Consider the following 20,271-nt stretch of genomic DNA (forward strand, 5'->3'; position numbering starts at 1 on the left):
CATGTTCGTAATCTTGATTTTGATGTTAACAAAATTTGTTATTTTGTTTTTAATGAATTTACCTAAGTGCGCAGGAGCTGAATTTGATCAGGCTTCGAACTGATCAGTTAACTAGCCAAAACTGAAGCTATCGAGACGCAAACTGAAAGTGCCAACTGATTTCTCAAACTGATACAGTCCAACTGATATATCAAAGAGTAGTTCCACTGATTGACCAGCTGATAGGCAGTTCAGCAGAAGACCTTCAGATGCCCGACCAGCTGATGAAGAGCTCAACTGATGAAGAGTCCAACCGACCAGTTCAATTGAAGCAGCGAAATTCGTTCAGCTGACAAGCCAATTGATTTCACCAAACAAGTTCAGAATCAGTTCAACTGACATGTTTACAACATCAGTTAGGAATCAATCAGTTTGCAGAACACAACAAGCTTATGCAATGGAATCCAGCTATGTGCATTAAGGAAAAGCTTTTGTCCAGTCAAAGGACAATAATAGACGTTGCATCAGAGCTTAACGCTAAAGCGTTCTAGAATGGCTGTCGGAAAGTACAGACACATTTCGATGAACAAATTCAAATTGCAACGATCATATTTGATGAGATTTGATGTACGGTTGCATTGCCTCTATAAATACAAGACCAAGATCATCAGCAAAAAAAAAAGAACAATTGTGTTGAAAAACATGAGAGAAGAAGAAGGGCACGCTTAACTCATAACTATTTACCGAAGCAATCAGCCCAGATTTGAGAGAACACTTCAAAATGTTATCAGCTCAGTTTAGGAGCATTCTTATCTCATTGTATGAGAACACTTTCGTTTTGTATTCATATGTCAGTTCTCACTCACGCACACACACAATTACTTACATATACAGAAAGTTAAGCTTATCGAATAGCTGAGTGAGTCTTGTACAAAGACGTTAGACTTGTGTATGTAGTCTTTAACCCATAGACGTTAAACAAGTGTTGGCTGGAAGGTGTTGCCTTTAGTTTAGGCTAGGATTTCAGTTAGACAGTAGGATAACTCCTAAACTGAGTGGGTTTGTACGAGGCGCTGTGTAAATCAAAGGCTTCTAGTGGATCCTACCCGAGGTGGTAGAAGGGGTGACGTAAGAGCAGTTGAAGTCTCTGAACATCCATAAACATATATTGTGTATTTAACTGTTTAACTGTCGTTTTAAAACTTATTTGATCAGTTCAACTGATATCAGTTCAGTTACAAGCTCGAACTGATCCTTCTTATTTTCAGTTATTCAGTCACACAAGTTAAAAAAGCTTTCAAATCAGTCAGTTTTCTTAACGAATGGTTACTTCGAGTATTTTCTGCTTGGTTTAAAACCAAACTCGATTTAATTCATCGGCGTTTACATTCTTAGAACACGAGCTATTGCAGCTCATTGAGAATATTGTGTTTGAAGCACCTTCAAAGGTGCCAGAACCGATCTATCAGAAAGTTTCGAACGTCGAAACTAAAATTCTTAAACTTCCGCTGTGTCTTGGGTGCGAGAAAACAATATACCAACAAATCGTTGCTAAGAGTAAATAACTAAACTGCATTTATTGTTCAGTACATAATGACAGTTTAAGAGGACCGTCGTTAGGGACGTTTTACTTGAAGATAATCGTCACTTGCTGGTTATGGTCAATAAGAGGAATAAGCTAAGGCATCATACAATAGTAAGAAAATCGTCGCAAGAACTGTCTCTATTTCCTTTTAGCATCGGTTAGTACGAGGGTTTAAATTGTCTCTAGCAGTCTCTTTTCTCTTGTGGTGATATTTTGTCTTGAGAAAATATTTCAAGAAATGAGTAAAGTTTCGGTTTCCCAAATATACTAATTAAAGGTTTTTNTATAAAGAAAAACATATAATTCTTTTTATGAAATTAACGGTCTTTTAAAATTTTGTGTCATTAAACAAATATGTGCATAACCCCTGCAAATGAGACAAATGTGCCACTTTTTTAAAAAAGTAAAATTGAAAAGACATTTAATTTTTTTAATAGAAAAGACCTTTAATTTTACATAAGAAGTTTTATGCTTTTTCGATGGTAAATGAAATTTTCTTGGCATTTTAAATAAATTATTTTATTTTCGCTGCGTCAAGATAAGATTTTATTTACCAAATCTCATGTTGTGTTTTATTTAATTTATAGAATATTATATTAAATCAAGAACTTTGAGAACAAATTATGTGCGATACATAATATTCAGGTATTATATTACACAAAACGTGAGTGTACAGGCGCTAGTATATATTACATATACATATTTATGTAGAAGAATACATATTTGTTATTTTTCTGCGAAATACATGCATAGCTAGTGGTGCAAACGAATCTAACAAGCTTACGGTTTCTTCGAATCGACTTAGAAAAAATTGATTCGTATTTGAAATTATCAAATTCAAATCTAACTTTAACATGTATGAGCTTTTTCGATCCGAACTCGATCTTAATTTATTTTTTCGATACTTTGCGAGTCGTTCGTGAATTTTAATATTTTATTAATATAATAATTAAATATTTCTTTTGTGGCGCACAGCCCCGAAGAAGGCCCAAAATTAAGCCACACCTTAGATTGGATACCCGAACGTAACACAATATAATTCGACCACCCAATAGAGTCTCAGATTTCAATCATTCACAGTAACGAACAGGTGACAGTATCATTCAGCCCGTTTCTTTTTCCAGTCAGCTTACAGTTTAAACCCTCGTCACTCCGTCTCTTCCACCAAACCTCCACTTGTTCATTCAAACGGCCTTGTCTTGGCGGTCGTCGCTTGGCGGCGATCCTCATTTCTACATCTACGGTTGGATTTTTTCTGTGTTAAAGCGTGACTTTTCTTATATAAACCGTTTTTTTAAGCAATCTTATGTTTATTTTTATGGTTTGTCGATTGTGGACTCTGTTTTCCATCCCATGGTAAAATCAACGTAATGTTTGTCCTGTTGATTTGTGTTTGACTTTGCCGTGGTACTTGCATTACCGATGATTTCCTGTAACAAATCCGACTTTTTCTATTTTTATTGCGTTTTGGAAGTTGTGTGTGTGTCTCTGGTTATGGAATTTAATGCCTAGCTATTTGCTAATAGTTTTGCAGATTTAACCTGAACTTTTTTTTCGAAGAAGGATGACTGAAAGCCCCGCCCCATTTTCAGAAATTGGCAGGCGTGCTAGAGGTGCATTGCTAAATATTATTTATGTGTTTGAATGTTAGATTCATTATATGGGTTGCTTGAGCTATGAGATCTTGGATTGTTGCCTGAGTATGTTTCAAGGTTTATACAAGTTTCCATATGTGCATTATATTCAGCTTGATATACATACTATTTGCTTGGTGTGCTCCTCTGCTATAGTTTTTTCTTGTTCGGATTCTTATGAAAGCTGATACGACCAATGATATTAAAGTCATAGAGTGCGCTATGGTGCGCACATGCTCTGGAGCTCAGGCTTAAGGCGCACATTGAGCTGTGCACCTTTTCTAAGTTAGGCACACTAAACAATACTATTTTCAATATTAGATTTGTGATTAGATAACATATATTATATAATTTACAAGCTATTGAATAACAATGAATTGAACATTCTTTTATACTAATAGAAAATATAAATGGCTACAATGTTGGATTCCATTTGAAGTACACTGTTATGCCTCGCAACAATTCTACAAGCAATGGACAAGAAATCAAGTATATCAACGAAGTGAAATAGAGATAGTATATTGGAAGGCAAGATAGACCCAGAGGTTTAACCCTCTGTACAAATGTAACTCCCTAGCTAAGTGCTAGTAACTCTCTCAACAAGAACAATATCTGAATACCCCCTCTCATACAAATTAACTGCTATTATATATCCCCCTCTTCACGTGTTTTTCTTTAGTTCTCCTAGCATACACCTTTACTATCTCGGGCTTCTCATTTTCAATCACGCTTGGGCCCTCTGAATTTGATGTTCCTGGGCCCAATGGATCAAAGTCTCACATATTTGGATCTGGATTCATGACAAACACAATCCTTGCATTTCGAGCTCTTGTAAAACTTGCTTTTGGCTTTTAAGGCACACCAAGATGCTTGCTTTATACCCATGCCTAAGTACATGTCTTGTGGGGTTTTAGTAACTATTGTTGTTATCAAGTTAATGAGACAGTCCTGATTTTGTATTTCAAAAGATTGTGTCTTCATAAAGCTCACTCAACACAAACAAATTTATGTGAGTGAAATTATATTTAAGATATCCTTTGCGTTCTGCATTTTTCTGTGTATTGGTAGTCGGTACCTGTCAACTTTGATTTCTTGGAATCTATAAATTTGGTTATCGTAGCCTGAAAAGGAAAAGAAATATGAGTATGAAAATGGTGGTTTGGTTAACAATCACATGAATAAATCACGGTATCAATTTATTTTGACATAAATAATTTTATTGAGTTTTCCTGTTAAGTCATCATACTTCAAATTTGTGCTGCTGAGAACTATGCACAAGTCACTTTGTTGTAACTTCATATTTTCTATATTCTTGTTGGGCCATCAAAGATATTCTGCACCTGTGTTATCGAAACATATTATTTTGATCACAGGCCAATAAGATGGCTGTTGTAGAGTCCCCTTTTCCTCAAGTATCTGTTATATATTATTTTTTGAGCAAAAATAACTCCGAATTTAAATTATTTTCCAAAACAGCTTATTCTTTGTTTTCTGTGACACACTTGGAATAAGGGCTTTTATGACTATATTATACTCATCTTACATACTTCTGAATTTTTTTCCCTTTAGATTGTTAATAGTGTTGATTCTATTTGTTTGATGTAGTAGATATTTTGTCCTGTATCAGAAAATTATGTTGTGAGACAAAATAATTGGTTTCACTTGATGATACTTTGCATCATAGACATTACGCTAAACAACAATTTTTATTTATGGAAGTTGATAGTAGCTTTCAGCTAGAAAATTATTACTCAAGTATCATTCATGCAAAGATATTCAAAGAATCTGTGGCCTTCATAGTTTTTCTTGTGATGTGCTTGTGTGTGATACAGTGGGCAGCCACGCTATTTTTGTGGAGAAAAGACTGAATGTCGATTAACTTTGTATTCTTATTTTTATTGATTAAAGCTACAGGGAAGTAGCTACTGAAAACAATTATGTTTCTCAAAATGTTTTAATGGCCTCTGCTGTCATGGGACAGAGATTATGTGATTTTGAACCTGGCTACCCATGGTTAATATCTTGCTTGAAGATTGCTTTGTCATCTTGGGTTTATTTTTTGTTGAAATCTTTTTCTTTATTTTCCTTATTCAGTTTGTAGTCTAGCAAGAATGCGAGATCTACTGAATGATTAGTATTTGAAGAGTACTGTTTTCTATCTGCGAGCAAACCTTTTTGACCTAGTTTATTGATTTGAAATGCTAATTTTTATATGCAGATCTTTTGAGCAAAGATTATAATTATGATCAGAAGTTCATCTTGTCGATCCCGAGCTCTACTGGAATGGTTGTGTTGTCTTTGTAATTCAATTTGGTATTTGAGTCTAAGTAGGTTGTCAAATTACTAATTTCACTAGGATCTCATGTTAAGTTTCTTCTGTATTCTATTTTGTTGTGATCCTTATTTCAAAAGGAACATTTAAGGCGCTGTTCTTCATTGAGCGGGGCTCACTGGAGTTGGACTCCAAGAGAAATGATTAATTTTTTATGAATTGCATGGTGTCTCATCTAGAACCGTGTCAGTGGACACTAATTTGAAATATTTAAAAGATCTCGTTGCTGGTCGAAACGCACGTAACATTCTGAAATTGCTTCACATTTTTGTGTGTGGAACGCTGAACTGTGTGAGTTTCTTAACTAGTGAAATGAATTATCGTTTTGACAGGGAATTACAGCTACTGGTGTAAAGAAGGATCAAATTTTTATCGGTGATGTAAGTACTCAGTACAGATGTGGAAGGACTACTGTTGACGTTAAAGTTGATACTTATTCAAATGTAAGTAAATTTTTTCGACATTAGAAATGACTCAGTTTTATTATTTACTTAGTTTAATTTCAGGAGAGTAGCAAGAACTTCGGTGGGCTATCAGATTATTATATTTCTCTCTTATAAGGAATACTACACCCTAAGTTCTACGAATTTCAGGTTTCTACTAAGGTAACTCTAGATAATGTGTTACATGGGACAAAAGCGGCAATTAGCTTCAATGTTCCCGACAACAAGTCCGGAAAGGTACTTGCATTGTTGTTAAACTATCTTGAATCTATAAGATACGCCGATCTGTTCAATTTTAAAGTTTGTTAGTATCTTACAAATATATATATACATAATCCTCGAATACACAAGCTTGTTCCCATTGTCAATCATTGTAATATTTTCTGTCTGCCGGCACTCCAATGCATCTATGATAGGATTCCAAAACTCGGGTTAATTTGTTGGTGATTGTTGGAAACACATCAGTGCAGTAAGGAAGTGATCAAAAAACAGTAGGGGAATCTATTTGAAAAACAGTTGAGAGATGGTAAGGTTGAAAACATGTCTGTTGGAAATGCAATTAAAACATATTTAAAATGTTCTGACTGGTTGCACGAAATAATAATGATAAATTGCGGTTGAAATTTAAAATGTTATAACAACTCAACAATTTATAGTGGTTCGAAAGTTGTGTAATCTTTTTAAGTCCTTTCTTCTTCCAACTAGAAGAAATTTATCGATCTTGAATATCATCAATTGTCACTACAAAAGATTTATTCAATTTGATTGCACTGCACACAGGCATTACACGGCCTTTTCTCTACAACAGCCTGTAACTCAAACACTATAGCTATACATAAATTCAGGAATATATGGTTATTGACTATTGTAGGCTTAGTTTGTTAAAGAAAATAACTATCTTCTGGAACAGGTTAAAACCTTAACTGACATTTTCACATTTTCAGCTTGATGTGCATTACTTTCACCATCGTGCAGCCATTAATTCCAGTATTGGCCTGAACCCAACTCCTCTTCTGGAGGTTGCTGCCGCTGTTGGATCCAAAGATATTGCCATTGGTGGTGAAATTGGATTTGAAACCACATCTTCTTCTTTTACCAAGTGCAATGCTGGAATAAGCTTCAACAAGCCTGATTTTTCTGCGGCCCTCATACTGTATGTTGCACCTTCTTGATTTCTCTCACTTCGCTTCAGTTAATTCGTTATATATGCTATATTTTCTCACCCAACCATCAATGGGGACCCAAACACATTATTTGACCGTTAATAACCAAAGTAAAACGTATGCTGCTACATCTAATTTGAAGGCACATTTATCAGGTAGAGGCAAGTTAAGAGAGAGTATTTTTCTATGTAAATTAATTTTAATGTGGCATCAATTGCATGAGTAATTTTGAAAGATTTAGTAGGTTCAATAGACTCCCAGCTAAGAATTGATCTTTCGAATTTAAGCTCTGTACTTTGAGTTTATCACCTAACAATTTAAAAATTATTAAGATGTCAGAACTTCCCCCTTAACATGATAACTGCTGAAGGTCTGACCTTTACCTTTGCTCTGTTTAACCAACAAAAGTACAATCCTTGGGCTAAATTTTTTGGATGAACCTTAATGCAGTTCAAGAACTGAGATATATCTTTATGCTTAAAGTACTCGCATGCCAAAACCTGTAGCCTTTTGGGTGCCTTAATTGACCCCTGTACCTTATAGACAAAATTTGTACAATACTTGTGCTGAAATTCAATCTTCACTTTTGGACAGGACCGATAAGGGGCAAACCGTAAAGGCTTCATATCTTCACTCAGTAAATCCAATCAATGGAACGGAGATAGCAGCTGAAATGACTCACAGATTATCCAGCTTTGAGAACAGTTTCAGCATCGGAAGTGTGCACAAGGTTGATCCACTCACATTGGTGAAGACCAGATTCTCTGACAATGGAAAAGTTGCTATTTTGAGTCAACGAGAATGGAGGCCTAAATCACTGGTAACTTTTTCAGCCGAGTACGACACAAAAGCTAGCAATGCCCCAAAACTTGGCCTTGCTATTACTCTTAAGCCCTGAATTTACGAGTAATTCTACTGGATTTAAAATTTTCATTACACTATTGAATTTTGATACATTTTTTACTGCCTCAAGTGTGTTAAAATTTTCACATATTTTGTTGGGTTATTTGACCTTATTAATGTACTGTGATAGTATCGCAGAGTTAAAAGAAAATTGGACGACTGTTGTGACATGCATGACTTGCCATGACAATAATAATTTTTACCATGGGATTTTTGTTGGCCACTTTTAGCTGTTTGATCACATCTTGTTTGGTTTTGTTTCGTGGTACGCAGTGTAAGTGTTGGTCCTTTGGAGGAAAAATTGTGGGAATAAGTTGTATGTTAGGTTTTGTTTTAAGAAGTCTTGTTAACTATAGGTTGAATTGCATTAGAAATTTATACTGTAGCTTAGTTTTAAGTTATAATGATACCAGAGTTCATATATGTACATTAGGTCCTGAACTCTATTGATAAGAATGCAAATTAGCATCACTTGAAAAATGTCGTGTACTCATTAACCATTCCATCGATGTCAACCTTTGAAAACTAGAGGTGCAAATTTGGTTTAGATGAGATATTTTTTAGTGGTTGAATGAGATATTGTTATATATATATTTCCTATAGTTTAGTGTAGGGATGATAATGAGTCGGATTTGCGTAAGATTCCATATCTTATGTCCTCATTATTATTTATTATATTCATCCCAATATTCATCGGATATTCAATTTTATTATATTCCCTATATCCGTTGGATGATTGATATTCATATCATACCCAAATATTTTATTATCACTTATAATTGTATTATTTGAAATTTTAATTATTTCGAGTAAGCTATGTATATTTACTAAATTGTTGAGAACAATTAGAAAAAAAAATAAATATGAAAATTAACAACTTAAAATTATAAAAAAAAATAGAGACAATTTATTTTAAAATTATTATCATGCAAAAATAACATCAATTTTATATTAATAATTCTTTCATTCAATCTAACTAATATTATTCAACAAAACATATTAGAATTAATACTGTAGTCGAAAAGTCATATATATTAATTTAATTGGATATTCGAGTCGGATATGAATAAGATTTTTCAAGACCTGTTTCCATCTCTATACCCGATTATCTATTTATTTAATCGGATAAAAAATTATTCTCTTCCATTCGGGTTGATTATTGTCATTTGTAGTTCGGTGGTTGAATGAGATAAACTTTGGATCATGTATATCATCACAATGTTTTTAATCTGTTTATTAATTAAATCACAATTTAAAATAAAAAGTTGGATCACACCATCTAGAATAGTATGGTGGCAATTTTAAGAAAAACCGCATTCATCGTATTGTATAATTGAATAAATTATTTTTTGATTTATAATGATATAATAGAAAATAGTTATTTTATAATCGAATTAAAATCTAAACTAGAAAATTTGACAAAAAAAAAAAAAAATCTGAACTAGAAATCAATTAGTTAATTATACATTTTTGTTAATAAACTAAAATTTCTTTTCCCACCCAAAGAAATAATTAAAATAAATTTTGCTTGAAAAAGAAATTAACTCAATTTTGTTTTATTTTTATTTTTTTGCATAAAAGGAAATCATACATATATATATATAGGGATGTATCTCACGGATCCAACCCAACCCAACCCATTATACTTCAAGTTTAGAATGGATCGAGTACTTGTTTAAGTTTTAACGGATTAAGTCCTTCAAAATTTTTATATTCCGGATCTCAAGTGCTAATGGACCCGGGGTGTAACAAACCAAATATGAACAAAATTTTAAGGCTCGAATTTCTTTCGAAATAGATATATTCGAGCTCGAGCTCGAGCTCAATTCGAAGATAAATTTTTTTTAATATCTTTTGCTCGAATTCAGTTCGAATCATGGCTCAAGTTTGAGTTTGGCTCAAAATTTTCAAATATATTCGCGAACTACTCGAAAATGAAGGCTTGAGATATATTTATTTAATATATAATTATATTAATAAATTATTAAAGCTCTCTAGCGGCTCGAAAAAATTCGAACATATTCAAGTTCCGCTCGAATTCGACATATTAGAATAAGAATCGATTTTTTTAAGCAAATTCAATTCTAATGGGACCTTATGCATATGTACTCATTACCATCTTCATTCCTAAGGATGCAATGAATTAGGTCTACTAGTACCCGAGATCCGACCCATGAAAGTTTGAAAGACTCATACCTGCTACCGACCAATTTAAATCCAAACACACAACATAAGTTTAGTAACTTGTACCCATTAGACTTATATTTATACTATATTTTGACAATCATTTCAATAAAATTAATTTGTAACACATTCTTCTTGAAGTTCTTTTTCATTGTTAAATATTGCAGGACATCTCATTGTTGAATTGGTATCGCTTCAGGATTACAAAAACATTATGATTAACATGCCTTCCAGTTGTCAATAGCTTGGTGTATGGTTGGTTGTAGCCAATAACCTCTAGTGGTTAACCACACACACATATATCTATAGAATCTATACAATATTATAATAAAGAGCTCATCATAAAATTATCTAATCTTATGCTTGGAGTACTGTTTTCTCAAACCCAAAACGAATAAGAAGCTTTAAAATTTTTTGTTTTGACGTTCAAAATGTTCTTGAGTGTCGTATGATTGAAAAAACATTCATAGGACGTTTTGATTTGATTTACCTTTGCGTTTAAGAATGCTGAACACCAAACCTATTTGGGATTAGATGAGTTGGTCCTTGTAAATCCCTATGACGATATACTTGAATCAACCACTTCTTCAATCTCCTGGATCATGTCTACAATCAGATGCTTTGTTCCTCGTGTAGATTGTCGTAGAAATCTGCACAAAGTTTATGTCGAGATTTAGATCGCTTGAATTTCAAATATCCGGTAGCGGTGTGGTGGTGTCGGGGCGGTGATGAACCGGTGCTGTGGAGGAAGGATGATTGGCCTTGGGTTTTCTACACTTTTTGGGTGGCCGAAATATTTTGTGAGAGAGAAAGGAGAGTGCTTTTGTGTTGTCAAATTTTGGTGGACAAAAATTAGTGAACAAAAACTCGAGTAAATTTTTTACGTATCAATATTTAATAAAGACACTTCAAAATCCACCATGAATCTCTTTTAATCAGGATATTGTTGCGAAAAAATAAAAATTTAAGGTAAAAAGTAAAAATCTCAAACTCTCAAAATTATCACACTAAACACTTTATAATATTTTTCTCTCAACTCAATTGTGATTTTCTTCACAAATGAGAGATCTATTTATAGAAAATCTTTACAAATAATCCAAAAATAACTTACATCATTACCTTCATCATCACACACAAATTTCAATATTCAACAACTAATTTTACCTAATTTTCAACATTCAAATATTCAACATTCAATATTCAAATATTCAATATTAAAATATTAATTTTCAACACTCCCTCTTGTGATGATGATCATAATGATTGTCTTCATTACGTGTTTTTATACTACCTCGTAAAAAACCTTACTAGGAAAAACCCATTGGGATAAAAACCATAGTAAGGGAAAAAGAGTGCAGTCACGTAAACTCCCCCTCATGTTGACACGAACAGTTCTTCACAAATTTAGTAGATTGCGCATCCCAATATTATATATGTGCTTTCTGAATATTGTCGTAGCAAGTGCCTTTGTGAAGAGATTTGATGAGTTTTTACTTGATTGAATGTGACGAACATCAATATATTTAATCTTCTCAAGCTCCTTGGTGAATGCGAAGAACTTAGGAGGAATATGTTTAGTTCTGTCGCTTTTTATGTATCCTTCTTTCATTTGAGCAACACATGCAACATTATCTTCATATAGTATCACAGGCTTCTCGTCGAATGATAATCCGCATGAGATTTGGATATGTTGGGTCATTGATTTTAACCACACACATTCACGGCTTGCTTCATGTAGTGCAATAATCTCGGCATGATTTGATGAAGTTGTTACGAGCGTTTGTTTCTGTGAACGCCAAGAAATTGCAGTGCCTCCACGAGTAAATACATATCCAGTTTGGGAACGTGCCTTGTGTGGATCAGATAAGTATCCAGCATCGGCATAACCAATTATACTTGGATTAGCATCTTTTGAATACAAAAGTCCCAAGTCTGTCGTTCCTCGTAGATAACGGAATATATGTTTAATTCATATCCAGTGTCTCTTTGTTGGATATGTGCTAAATCTTGTCAATAAATTTACAGCGAAAGATATATCAGGCCTTGTACAATTTGTAAAATACATAATGGCACCGATAGCACTTAAATATGGTACTTCTGGACCAAGAATATCTTCATCATCTTCACATGGACGGAATGGATCCTTTTCTATGTTTAATGATCTAACAACCATTGGATTACTTAAAGGATTTGATATATCCATATTAAAACGTTTAAGGATCTTTTCTGTATAATTTTTCTGGTGAACAAATATTCCACATTCTTTTTGTTCAATTTGTAAACTCAGACAATACTTGGTTTTTCCAAGATCCTTCATTTCAAATTTTTCCTTCAAGTATGACACAACTTCATGAATTTCATTATTCATTCCAATGATGTTTAAATCATCAACATATACAGTAATAATTACGCATCCGGATGTTGTTTTCTTAATGAAAACACAAGGGCATATTGAATTATTTACATATCTCTTTTTCATCAAGTGATCACTTAGCCGATTATATCACATTCGGCTAGATTGTTTTAACTCATTTAATGATCTTTGTAATTTCACAGAATAACATTCTCTGGGTTTTGAACTTTGTGCTTCAGGCATCTTAAACCCTTCAGGGATTTTCATATATATATATTACTATCAAGTGATCCATATAAGTAAGCTGTAACAACATCCATAAGACGCATTTCAAATTTTCAGATATCGCCAAACTAATCAAATACCGAAACGTAATTGCAGCAATCACAGGAGAATACATTTCTTGATAATCAATTCCAGGCCTTTAAGAAAAACCTTGTGCAACAAGTTGAGCTTTATATCTTACTATTTTATTTTTCTCATTTCGCTTTCGAATAAAAACACATTTGTATCCAACAGTTTTTACACCTTCAGGTGTAAGGACTATAGGTCCAAAAACATTACGTTTATTTAGCGAATCCAATTCAACATAGATGGCATCTTTCCATTTTATCCAATCCTGTCGATTTTTACATTCACGAAAAGATTTTGGTTCATGATCTTCATTATCATTTATGATGTCGATTGCCACATTATAAGAAAATATATCATCAATTTCTTCTATATCTTTTCGGTTCCATATTTTTCCAGTATTAATATAATTAATAGAGATTTCATGATTCTCGTCAGTTTGTGGTTCTGACAGAACATTTTCATCATCATGTGTTTCTTCAGGAACAACATTCTCTATTTTGTGATCATCATGTGTTTCTTCAGGAACATCATTCTCTATTTTGTGATCATTGTGTTTCTCTATGAATTTTCTTTTTCGAGGATTTTTATCCTTGGAACCGACTGGCCTTCCACGCTTCAGGCGTTTTACGACATCATGACTTTGTTCAATTTGTTTCTTTGGAATTTCAATTCGAGCAGGAGCATTTACAGCATGTATATATGATTTAGTTACCCCTTTTGTATCTGTAAATGCATCTGGTATTTGATTTGCTATTCTTTGCAAGTGCACAATTTGCTGTACATCTTTTTCACATTGTTGTGTTCTTGGATCCAGATGTAACAATGATGATACATACCATGTAATTTCTTTTTCGGTATGTTTCTTGTCTCCCCCTAACATTGGGAAGATTTCCTCATTAAAATGACAATCAGCAAAACGTGCTGTGAACACGTCGCCTGTCTGAGGTTCAAGATATCGAATGATTGATGGACTATCATAACCGATATAAATACCAATCTTTCTTTGAGGTCCCATTTTCTTTCGTTGAGGTGGTGCAATAGGCACATACACCATACATCCAAAAATTCTCAGATGAGAAATGTCTGGTTCTTTACCAAATGCAAGCTGCAATGGGGAGTATTTATGATATGCACTTGGTCTGATGCGAATTAATGAAGCAGCATGTAAAATTGCATGTCCCCATATAGAAATAGGGAGCTTTGTTTTCATAATCATTGGTCTAGCAATCATTTGCAGACGTTTAATCAATGATTCAGCCAATCCATTTTGAGTATGTACATGAGCAACAGGATGCTCAACAATGATTCCCATAGACATACAATAATCATTGAAAGTCTGGGAAGTAAATTCACCAGCATTATCAAGTCTAATTTTCTTGATTGTATAATCGGGAAATTGATTCCTCAATTTTATTATTTGAGCAAGTAATCTTGCAAATGCAACATTTCGAGTTGACAATAAACATACATGTGACCATCTGCTGGAGGCATCAATCAATACCATAAAGTATCTGAATGGTCCACATGGTGGATGGATTGGTCCACAAATATCACCCTGAATACGTTCAAGAAACATTGGTGATTCAGTTTGGATTTTGGCTGGTGATGGTCTTATAATAAGTTTTCCAAGAGAACATGCTTTACATTGAAACTTATTATTCTGAAAGATCTTCTGGTCTTTCAATGGATGACCATGTGTATTTTCTATAATTCTTCGCATCATTGTTGAACCAGGATGTCCTAATCGATCATGCCAATTGGTTAATATTGAAGAATTATCAATTACCATGTTTGATTCAATGGGACGTATATGTGTATAATGCAATCCAGTAGGGAGCATTGGTAGTTTTTCAATCACATATTTCTTTCCTGATTTATATGTGGTAAGACACATATATTTCTCATTCCCTTCATTCATTGTTTGAGTATCATACCCATGGGAATATATATCATTAAAACTCAACAAATTTCTTTTCGATTGTGGTGAATATAAAGCATCATTGATCAAAAATTTTGTACCATTAGGTAACAAAAATTGTGCTTTACCACATCCTTTAATCAAGTCTACAGGACCTGATATTGTATTCACCGTTGTTTTTGTTGGTTTTAGTTCCAAGAAATATCTTTTATCTCGGAGGATAGTGTGCGTTGTACCACTATCGGGTATGCAAACTTCAGCTTTGCTCATAGCATTTTCCATATTTGAACTTCAAAAAATATGCAATGAAAAAAAATTAATGACAATACATATTTAAATATAACACATATCATAATTGTACAATAAAACATTATCATATAAATACATGAAAAATAAATTATTGTACATTTATATTCTACCACTATATTGTTCATTTTCAGAGAAATCATTGAGAAAATCTGCAGCATCAATATTGTTCATTTCTATCCCACCAACATATTGATCATTTCCAGAGAAATCATTCATAAAATCAGCAGCATCAAAATGAGTTGAATCACTCAAACGGTCACTTCGCTCAGTGAAGTTGGTCTCCTTTTCTTTCCCCTTTATCGATTCTTTATAAAGTTTGCAAAGATGCTCAGGGGCTCGACAAATACGAGACCAATGTCCTGGAGTACCGCATCTGAAACAAGAACTTTCAAATCTTTTCGAGTGATTTTCATTAACACTCATGTTTTCTTGATGCCTTTTCTGTGGATGGTTTGGGACGTTATTTTGAGATGAGTTATAGAAATAACTATCTCGATTATTTTCAAAACCACGGCCGCGTCCACGACCACGACCACTTCCTCGTCCACGTCCACGTCCACGACCTCGACCTCGACCTCGACCTCGACCAAAACCTTGTCTTTGAATTTGATTTTGGTTTCCAGGTTTAAATTCATTTTTACTTACAGCATTTACTTCTGGAAATGCTGTTGATCCAGTGGGTCGGGACTGATGATTTCTCATTAATAGCTCGTTGTTCTTTTCCGCCACAAGAAGACAGGCGATGAGTTCAGAATATCTCGCAAATCCACGCACTCTATATTGTTGCTGTAGTGTTATATTTGATGCGTGAAACGTGGAAAATGTTTTTTCAAGCATTTCCGATTCTGTAACCTCATGTCCACAAAATTTTAACTGCGAGATTATTCTATACATCGCTGAATTGTAATCACTGACTTTTTTAAAGTCTTGGAATCTTAACATATTCCATTCATCACGGGCGGTCGGAAGTATAACTTCCCTTATATGTTCAAATCTCTCTTTTAATCCTTTCCACAGAGCCATGGGATCTTTTTCGATGAGATATTCACATTTTAAACCTTCATCAAGGTGTCGTCGTAAAAATATTATAGCTTTTGCTTTTTCTTGTGATGAAGATATACCATTTTCTTTAATGGTCTCGCTTAGACCCAATGACTCAAGATGCATTTCTACATCAAGAGTCCATGGCATATAGTTTTTCCCAGTAATATCAAGAGCGATGAATTCGAGCTTTGCCAAGTTTGCCATGGTGGTACTAAAAATTACGATGCATTTTATTAGTTAATGAATATTGCAATACAAAGTAATGGATAAACAACAAGTACAAGTATTCGTAAAAATAAAGAAAACACACGAGGAGGATATTCTCCGATAAATACAAGACTGGTGAGTATGATAACCAAAATAATTAAAAATAACCTCGTGAAAGCCATCTTCTTTTTTTCTTCGAAAATTTGATGAAGAATAATTTTTAGAGAAGAAGAGAAAGTTGGAGTGATTGAATGTATTTGTGAGATTGTATTTATAGAGCAAAAACTAGCCGTTTTGTTACCGTTTATTACCGTTGGTGTATAAGAAAATAAATGTATGTATTTGTATAATTTTATGGTAATAATATGGTGTATATAATATTAGTCATATTTAAATAATTATGTATATCATATCACATTATTATAATGAGGTGTCATAAGATATTTTGTTTAAAAATCTTATAGGCTTTTATACTTGTCGTATCCCTTACCGGGAGTGTGGGATGTCGTCTTAACATCCTCCCAGGATTTATAACAAGTTTTTTGAAAAATTTATTTTTATTATTTATAATAACATTATATTATGTATTAAATATATAAACAATAAATAAATAAACAATAAAATAAATATTATTACTTTTGTTAATTTTTTCTTCTGTTTTGGAGCTTGGAAAAATATGGAGGACTTTTAGAGTTTCGTGCTGATAACGTGTTGTGAAAAAGTAAAAATTTACGGTAAAAAATAAAAATCTCAAACTCTCAAAATTATCACACTACACAATTTATAATATTTTTCTCTCAACCCAATTGTGATTTTCTTCACAAATGAGAGATCTATTTATAGAAAATCTTTACAAATAATCCAAAATAAATGACATCATTACCTTCATCATCACACACAAATTTCAATATTCAACACCTAATTTTACTTAATTTTCAACATTTAAATATTCAACATTCAATATTCAATAATTAAATATTAATTTTCAATTGATATTGTATTTTTATTATTTATTCACACACACGCATATATATGTATATATTCGTATAATTAAATAATAATTATTTAATTACTTAATTAATTATTAATCAATTCTATATATTTCTAGAATATTCTATGTGAATTTTATACTTAGTAGTCGTTACTTCTAATTTATTATTAATTAATATATTTTTAATTTACTAAATAAATAATTGTGAAATTATTATAACCCCGATCGACAATTAGATAACGTCGATGTATCGCGAGTATGAGTCTCATTCATATAATGAAAATGAAAATTTCCTCTGATCCATTTTGGCAGCTGTCAGTTTTGTGAACTCTTTCTCTAAAACAGAAAGTTCCATCCTCCCCACTTAATTAGTAGTTAAACTAACTTTCACAACTTTCAAATATGAAATCAACTTATAAATTCATTTATAAGCAACTTGTTTGATCTCCATCAAACTACAGTAGTCAAATTCAACTCCATGACTTGACTATCTCAACGGGAACACATAATCTGATACTTGTGCGACTCCTCAATGGTTCACGGATACAACTAACCGTGAGTTTACAACCTCATGTCATTCAGAAAAACAATTGTTCTTATTTGGACTCACCCTAATTAGGTTCATTTTTTTTTATCAATCTCTTGATCAAGAACGTTAGAACTCAAGCCTGATTGCACACATTGGATCATGGTAAGAGTGTCTAGTAGCATCGTTCCATGATCCCATATGTATCACTGTTAGTGTATGCATATACATTAAGTCACAGTTAACGTACAATATTGTCCCTTTAACTCATATATTCAGATCGAATCTGCAACCAATAATATATTAAAAGTTGCATATGAATTTAGTAATTATGTGATATATATTTGAGTAATAATAGTTCAATGATACGTTCAACTGAGGAAACACCATTCTAGAATACACATGTCTTACTTTAGCTAGAGATTCCTTGCACTATTAACTCATTAGATTACATAGGATATTTTTAACCATAGGTGAGAGGTGAATCCATGACTAAAATGCATTGACTCTTACATATTTTGAAATTACACCTAATTTTGCCTCCTGATGACCCTTAGTGGAGTCGGTAAACAAGTCAAAGTGTATGCTAATACATAGAACCTCCATATTATACCGGGTCTAAGGACTAATGTTGTACAACCATAACCGAAAAATATTCGACTCGATAAATGATAAGCACTTGGAAAGTCCGATGGATGGTTGTTAAGTACATCATAATAATCATCTATATGTATGAATGAACATCTCCACGCCCTAACTAATGAAACATGACGTTTATATTACATATGATAGTCTCAAGCTTAAGCGATCTTTATCCTTATTTTACGCGGCTGAATCGACTAGGAACCAGTTTAAAATATATATTACACACTACAACAATAAATGGATATTGTGACATTTTTTTGTAGACATTTTAATTAAATGTTGTTACAAATACTTACTAATGACACTTGTAAAAAATTAATAATGTGTAAAATAAAAAAAAGATATTAGATTAGTTGTCCTGACATTTTAAATTGATATCATTTTTTATATGGAGGGAAACTATTATTTTTCCCACATCGTAAAAAATCATTTAAAAACTAAAATTTGTCACTATAAATAAATATGGGAATATTTGGGTTGGATAAATATTGGAGGAGGGAAAAAAATTGTTTCCCTCCATATAAAAAATGACATCAATTAAAAATATCAGGATAACTAATCTAATATTTTTTTTATTCCCACATTTATTTTATTTATTTTTCCCTCCTCCAATATTTATTCAAACCAAATATTCCCACATTTGTTATTGTCACTATAAATAACATACACGAAACTTTTAGTTGTCATTATATATGATTTTAACTGACATATAAATTTGTCATTATTACTATAATAACAAGACATGTATAAATGTATTAAAACATGAGTTTTCATGACATTTAAAATTGTCATTATATTAATAATTAGTAACACGTATGAAGTTGTCATTAACATCTTATAACGACAATAAAAAATATCAGGAAGTTTAAGACGACATTTGAATAGAGGACATTTGTTGGAGGTGTCACTAAAACTTAAATGTCACTAAATATTGAATATGATGACATTTATGAATGTCACCATAAACATTTACTCTTGTAGTGACACTTCCTAATGAGTTTCATGATCTTATGTTGAAAGACTGACGTCATGATACCTATTGTATATTCAAGTGCTTTATCTATACAGCTTGCATGTGTATACAGATAAAGTAAATGTCATAATTGAATAAAACCATAGTATATTATTAAAATAAAATTATTTTTAATAAGAGTCAATAAAGTATGATAGGATCGATTAACGTATCAAGAGTGTTTAGAAGGGGGGATGAATAAACACTCTCAATTAAAATGAATCTTTTCGAATTTAGAATTCAGTTTGGTGACAAACTGATTCTCGGAATCTTGTTGGTCAATGACAATCAATTAAACTAAGAGTAGTTGCGGAAAATAACTGACTGAAGGATAGAATATAAAACTGAAATAAAGTACGCAAGGATTGTTTCTGGATGTTCGGTGATTTCAATCACTCCTACGTCACCCCTTCTATCTCAAGGATAGGATTTCCACTAAAAGACTTTGATCGAATACAAGACATGTACTGACCCACTTCAGTTTGGACTTAACACTGCCAAAACTGAAACTCTTAGCATACAACAGCTTTTATCAGTTCGTGACTGATCTTAGCACAACTGATATATTCTTGATTGAATTACAAAGTGCTAATACGCTCAAGGTGTAGCTTTAGATGCTACTGATATATCTGATATACGTGAGCTGTGAATTGTGATTTTAGCAGCGTAACAGCAAGCTTCAATAATGC

General features: G+C 32.7%; 1 protein-coding gene across 6 annotated transcripts; it reads left to right on the forward strand.

The window, feature by feature from the left end:
* The first annotated feature begins 2,655 nt into the window (after window positions 1-2,655).
* Window positions 2,656-8,249, forward strand: LOC140982320 (mitochondrial outer membrane protein porin 6-like). Of its 6 annotated transcripts, none has more exons than XM_073448800.1 (7): window positions 2,656-2,807; window positions 3,091-3,177; window positions 5,417-5,484; window positions 5,863-5,973; window positions 6,124-6,210; window positions 6,918-7,126; window positions 7,731-8,249. In XM_073448800.1, the coding sequence occupies exons 2-7, from the start codon at window positions 3,129-3,131 to the stop codon at window positions 8,032-8,034; spliced, it is 828 nt and encodes a 275-aa protein (XP_073304901.1). In that variant the 5' UTR covers window positions 2,656-2,807; window positions 3,091-3,128; the 3' UTR covers window positions 8,035-8,249. The 6 variants fall into 6 exon arrangements, with proteins under 6 accessions (XP_073304901.1, XP_073304922.1, XP_073304936.1 ...); XM_073448821.1 differs by having other exon boundaries at window positions 2,660-2,920; window positions 3,099-3,177; XM_073448835.1 differs by having other exon boundaries at window positions 2,660-2,831; window positions 3,099-3,177.
* Window positions 8,250-20,271: the final 12,022 nt, after the last annotated feature.

The sequence above is a fragment of the Primulina huaijiensis genome, chromosome 1, assembly GCF_012295235.1.
Source record: "Primulina huaijiensis isolate GDHJ02 chromosome 1, ASM1229523v2, whole genome shotgun sequence".
NCBI classification, from domain to species: domain Eukaryota; kingdom Viridiplantae; phylum Streptophyta; class Magnoliopsida; order Lamiales; family Gesneriaceae; genus Primulina; species Primulina huaijiensis.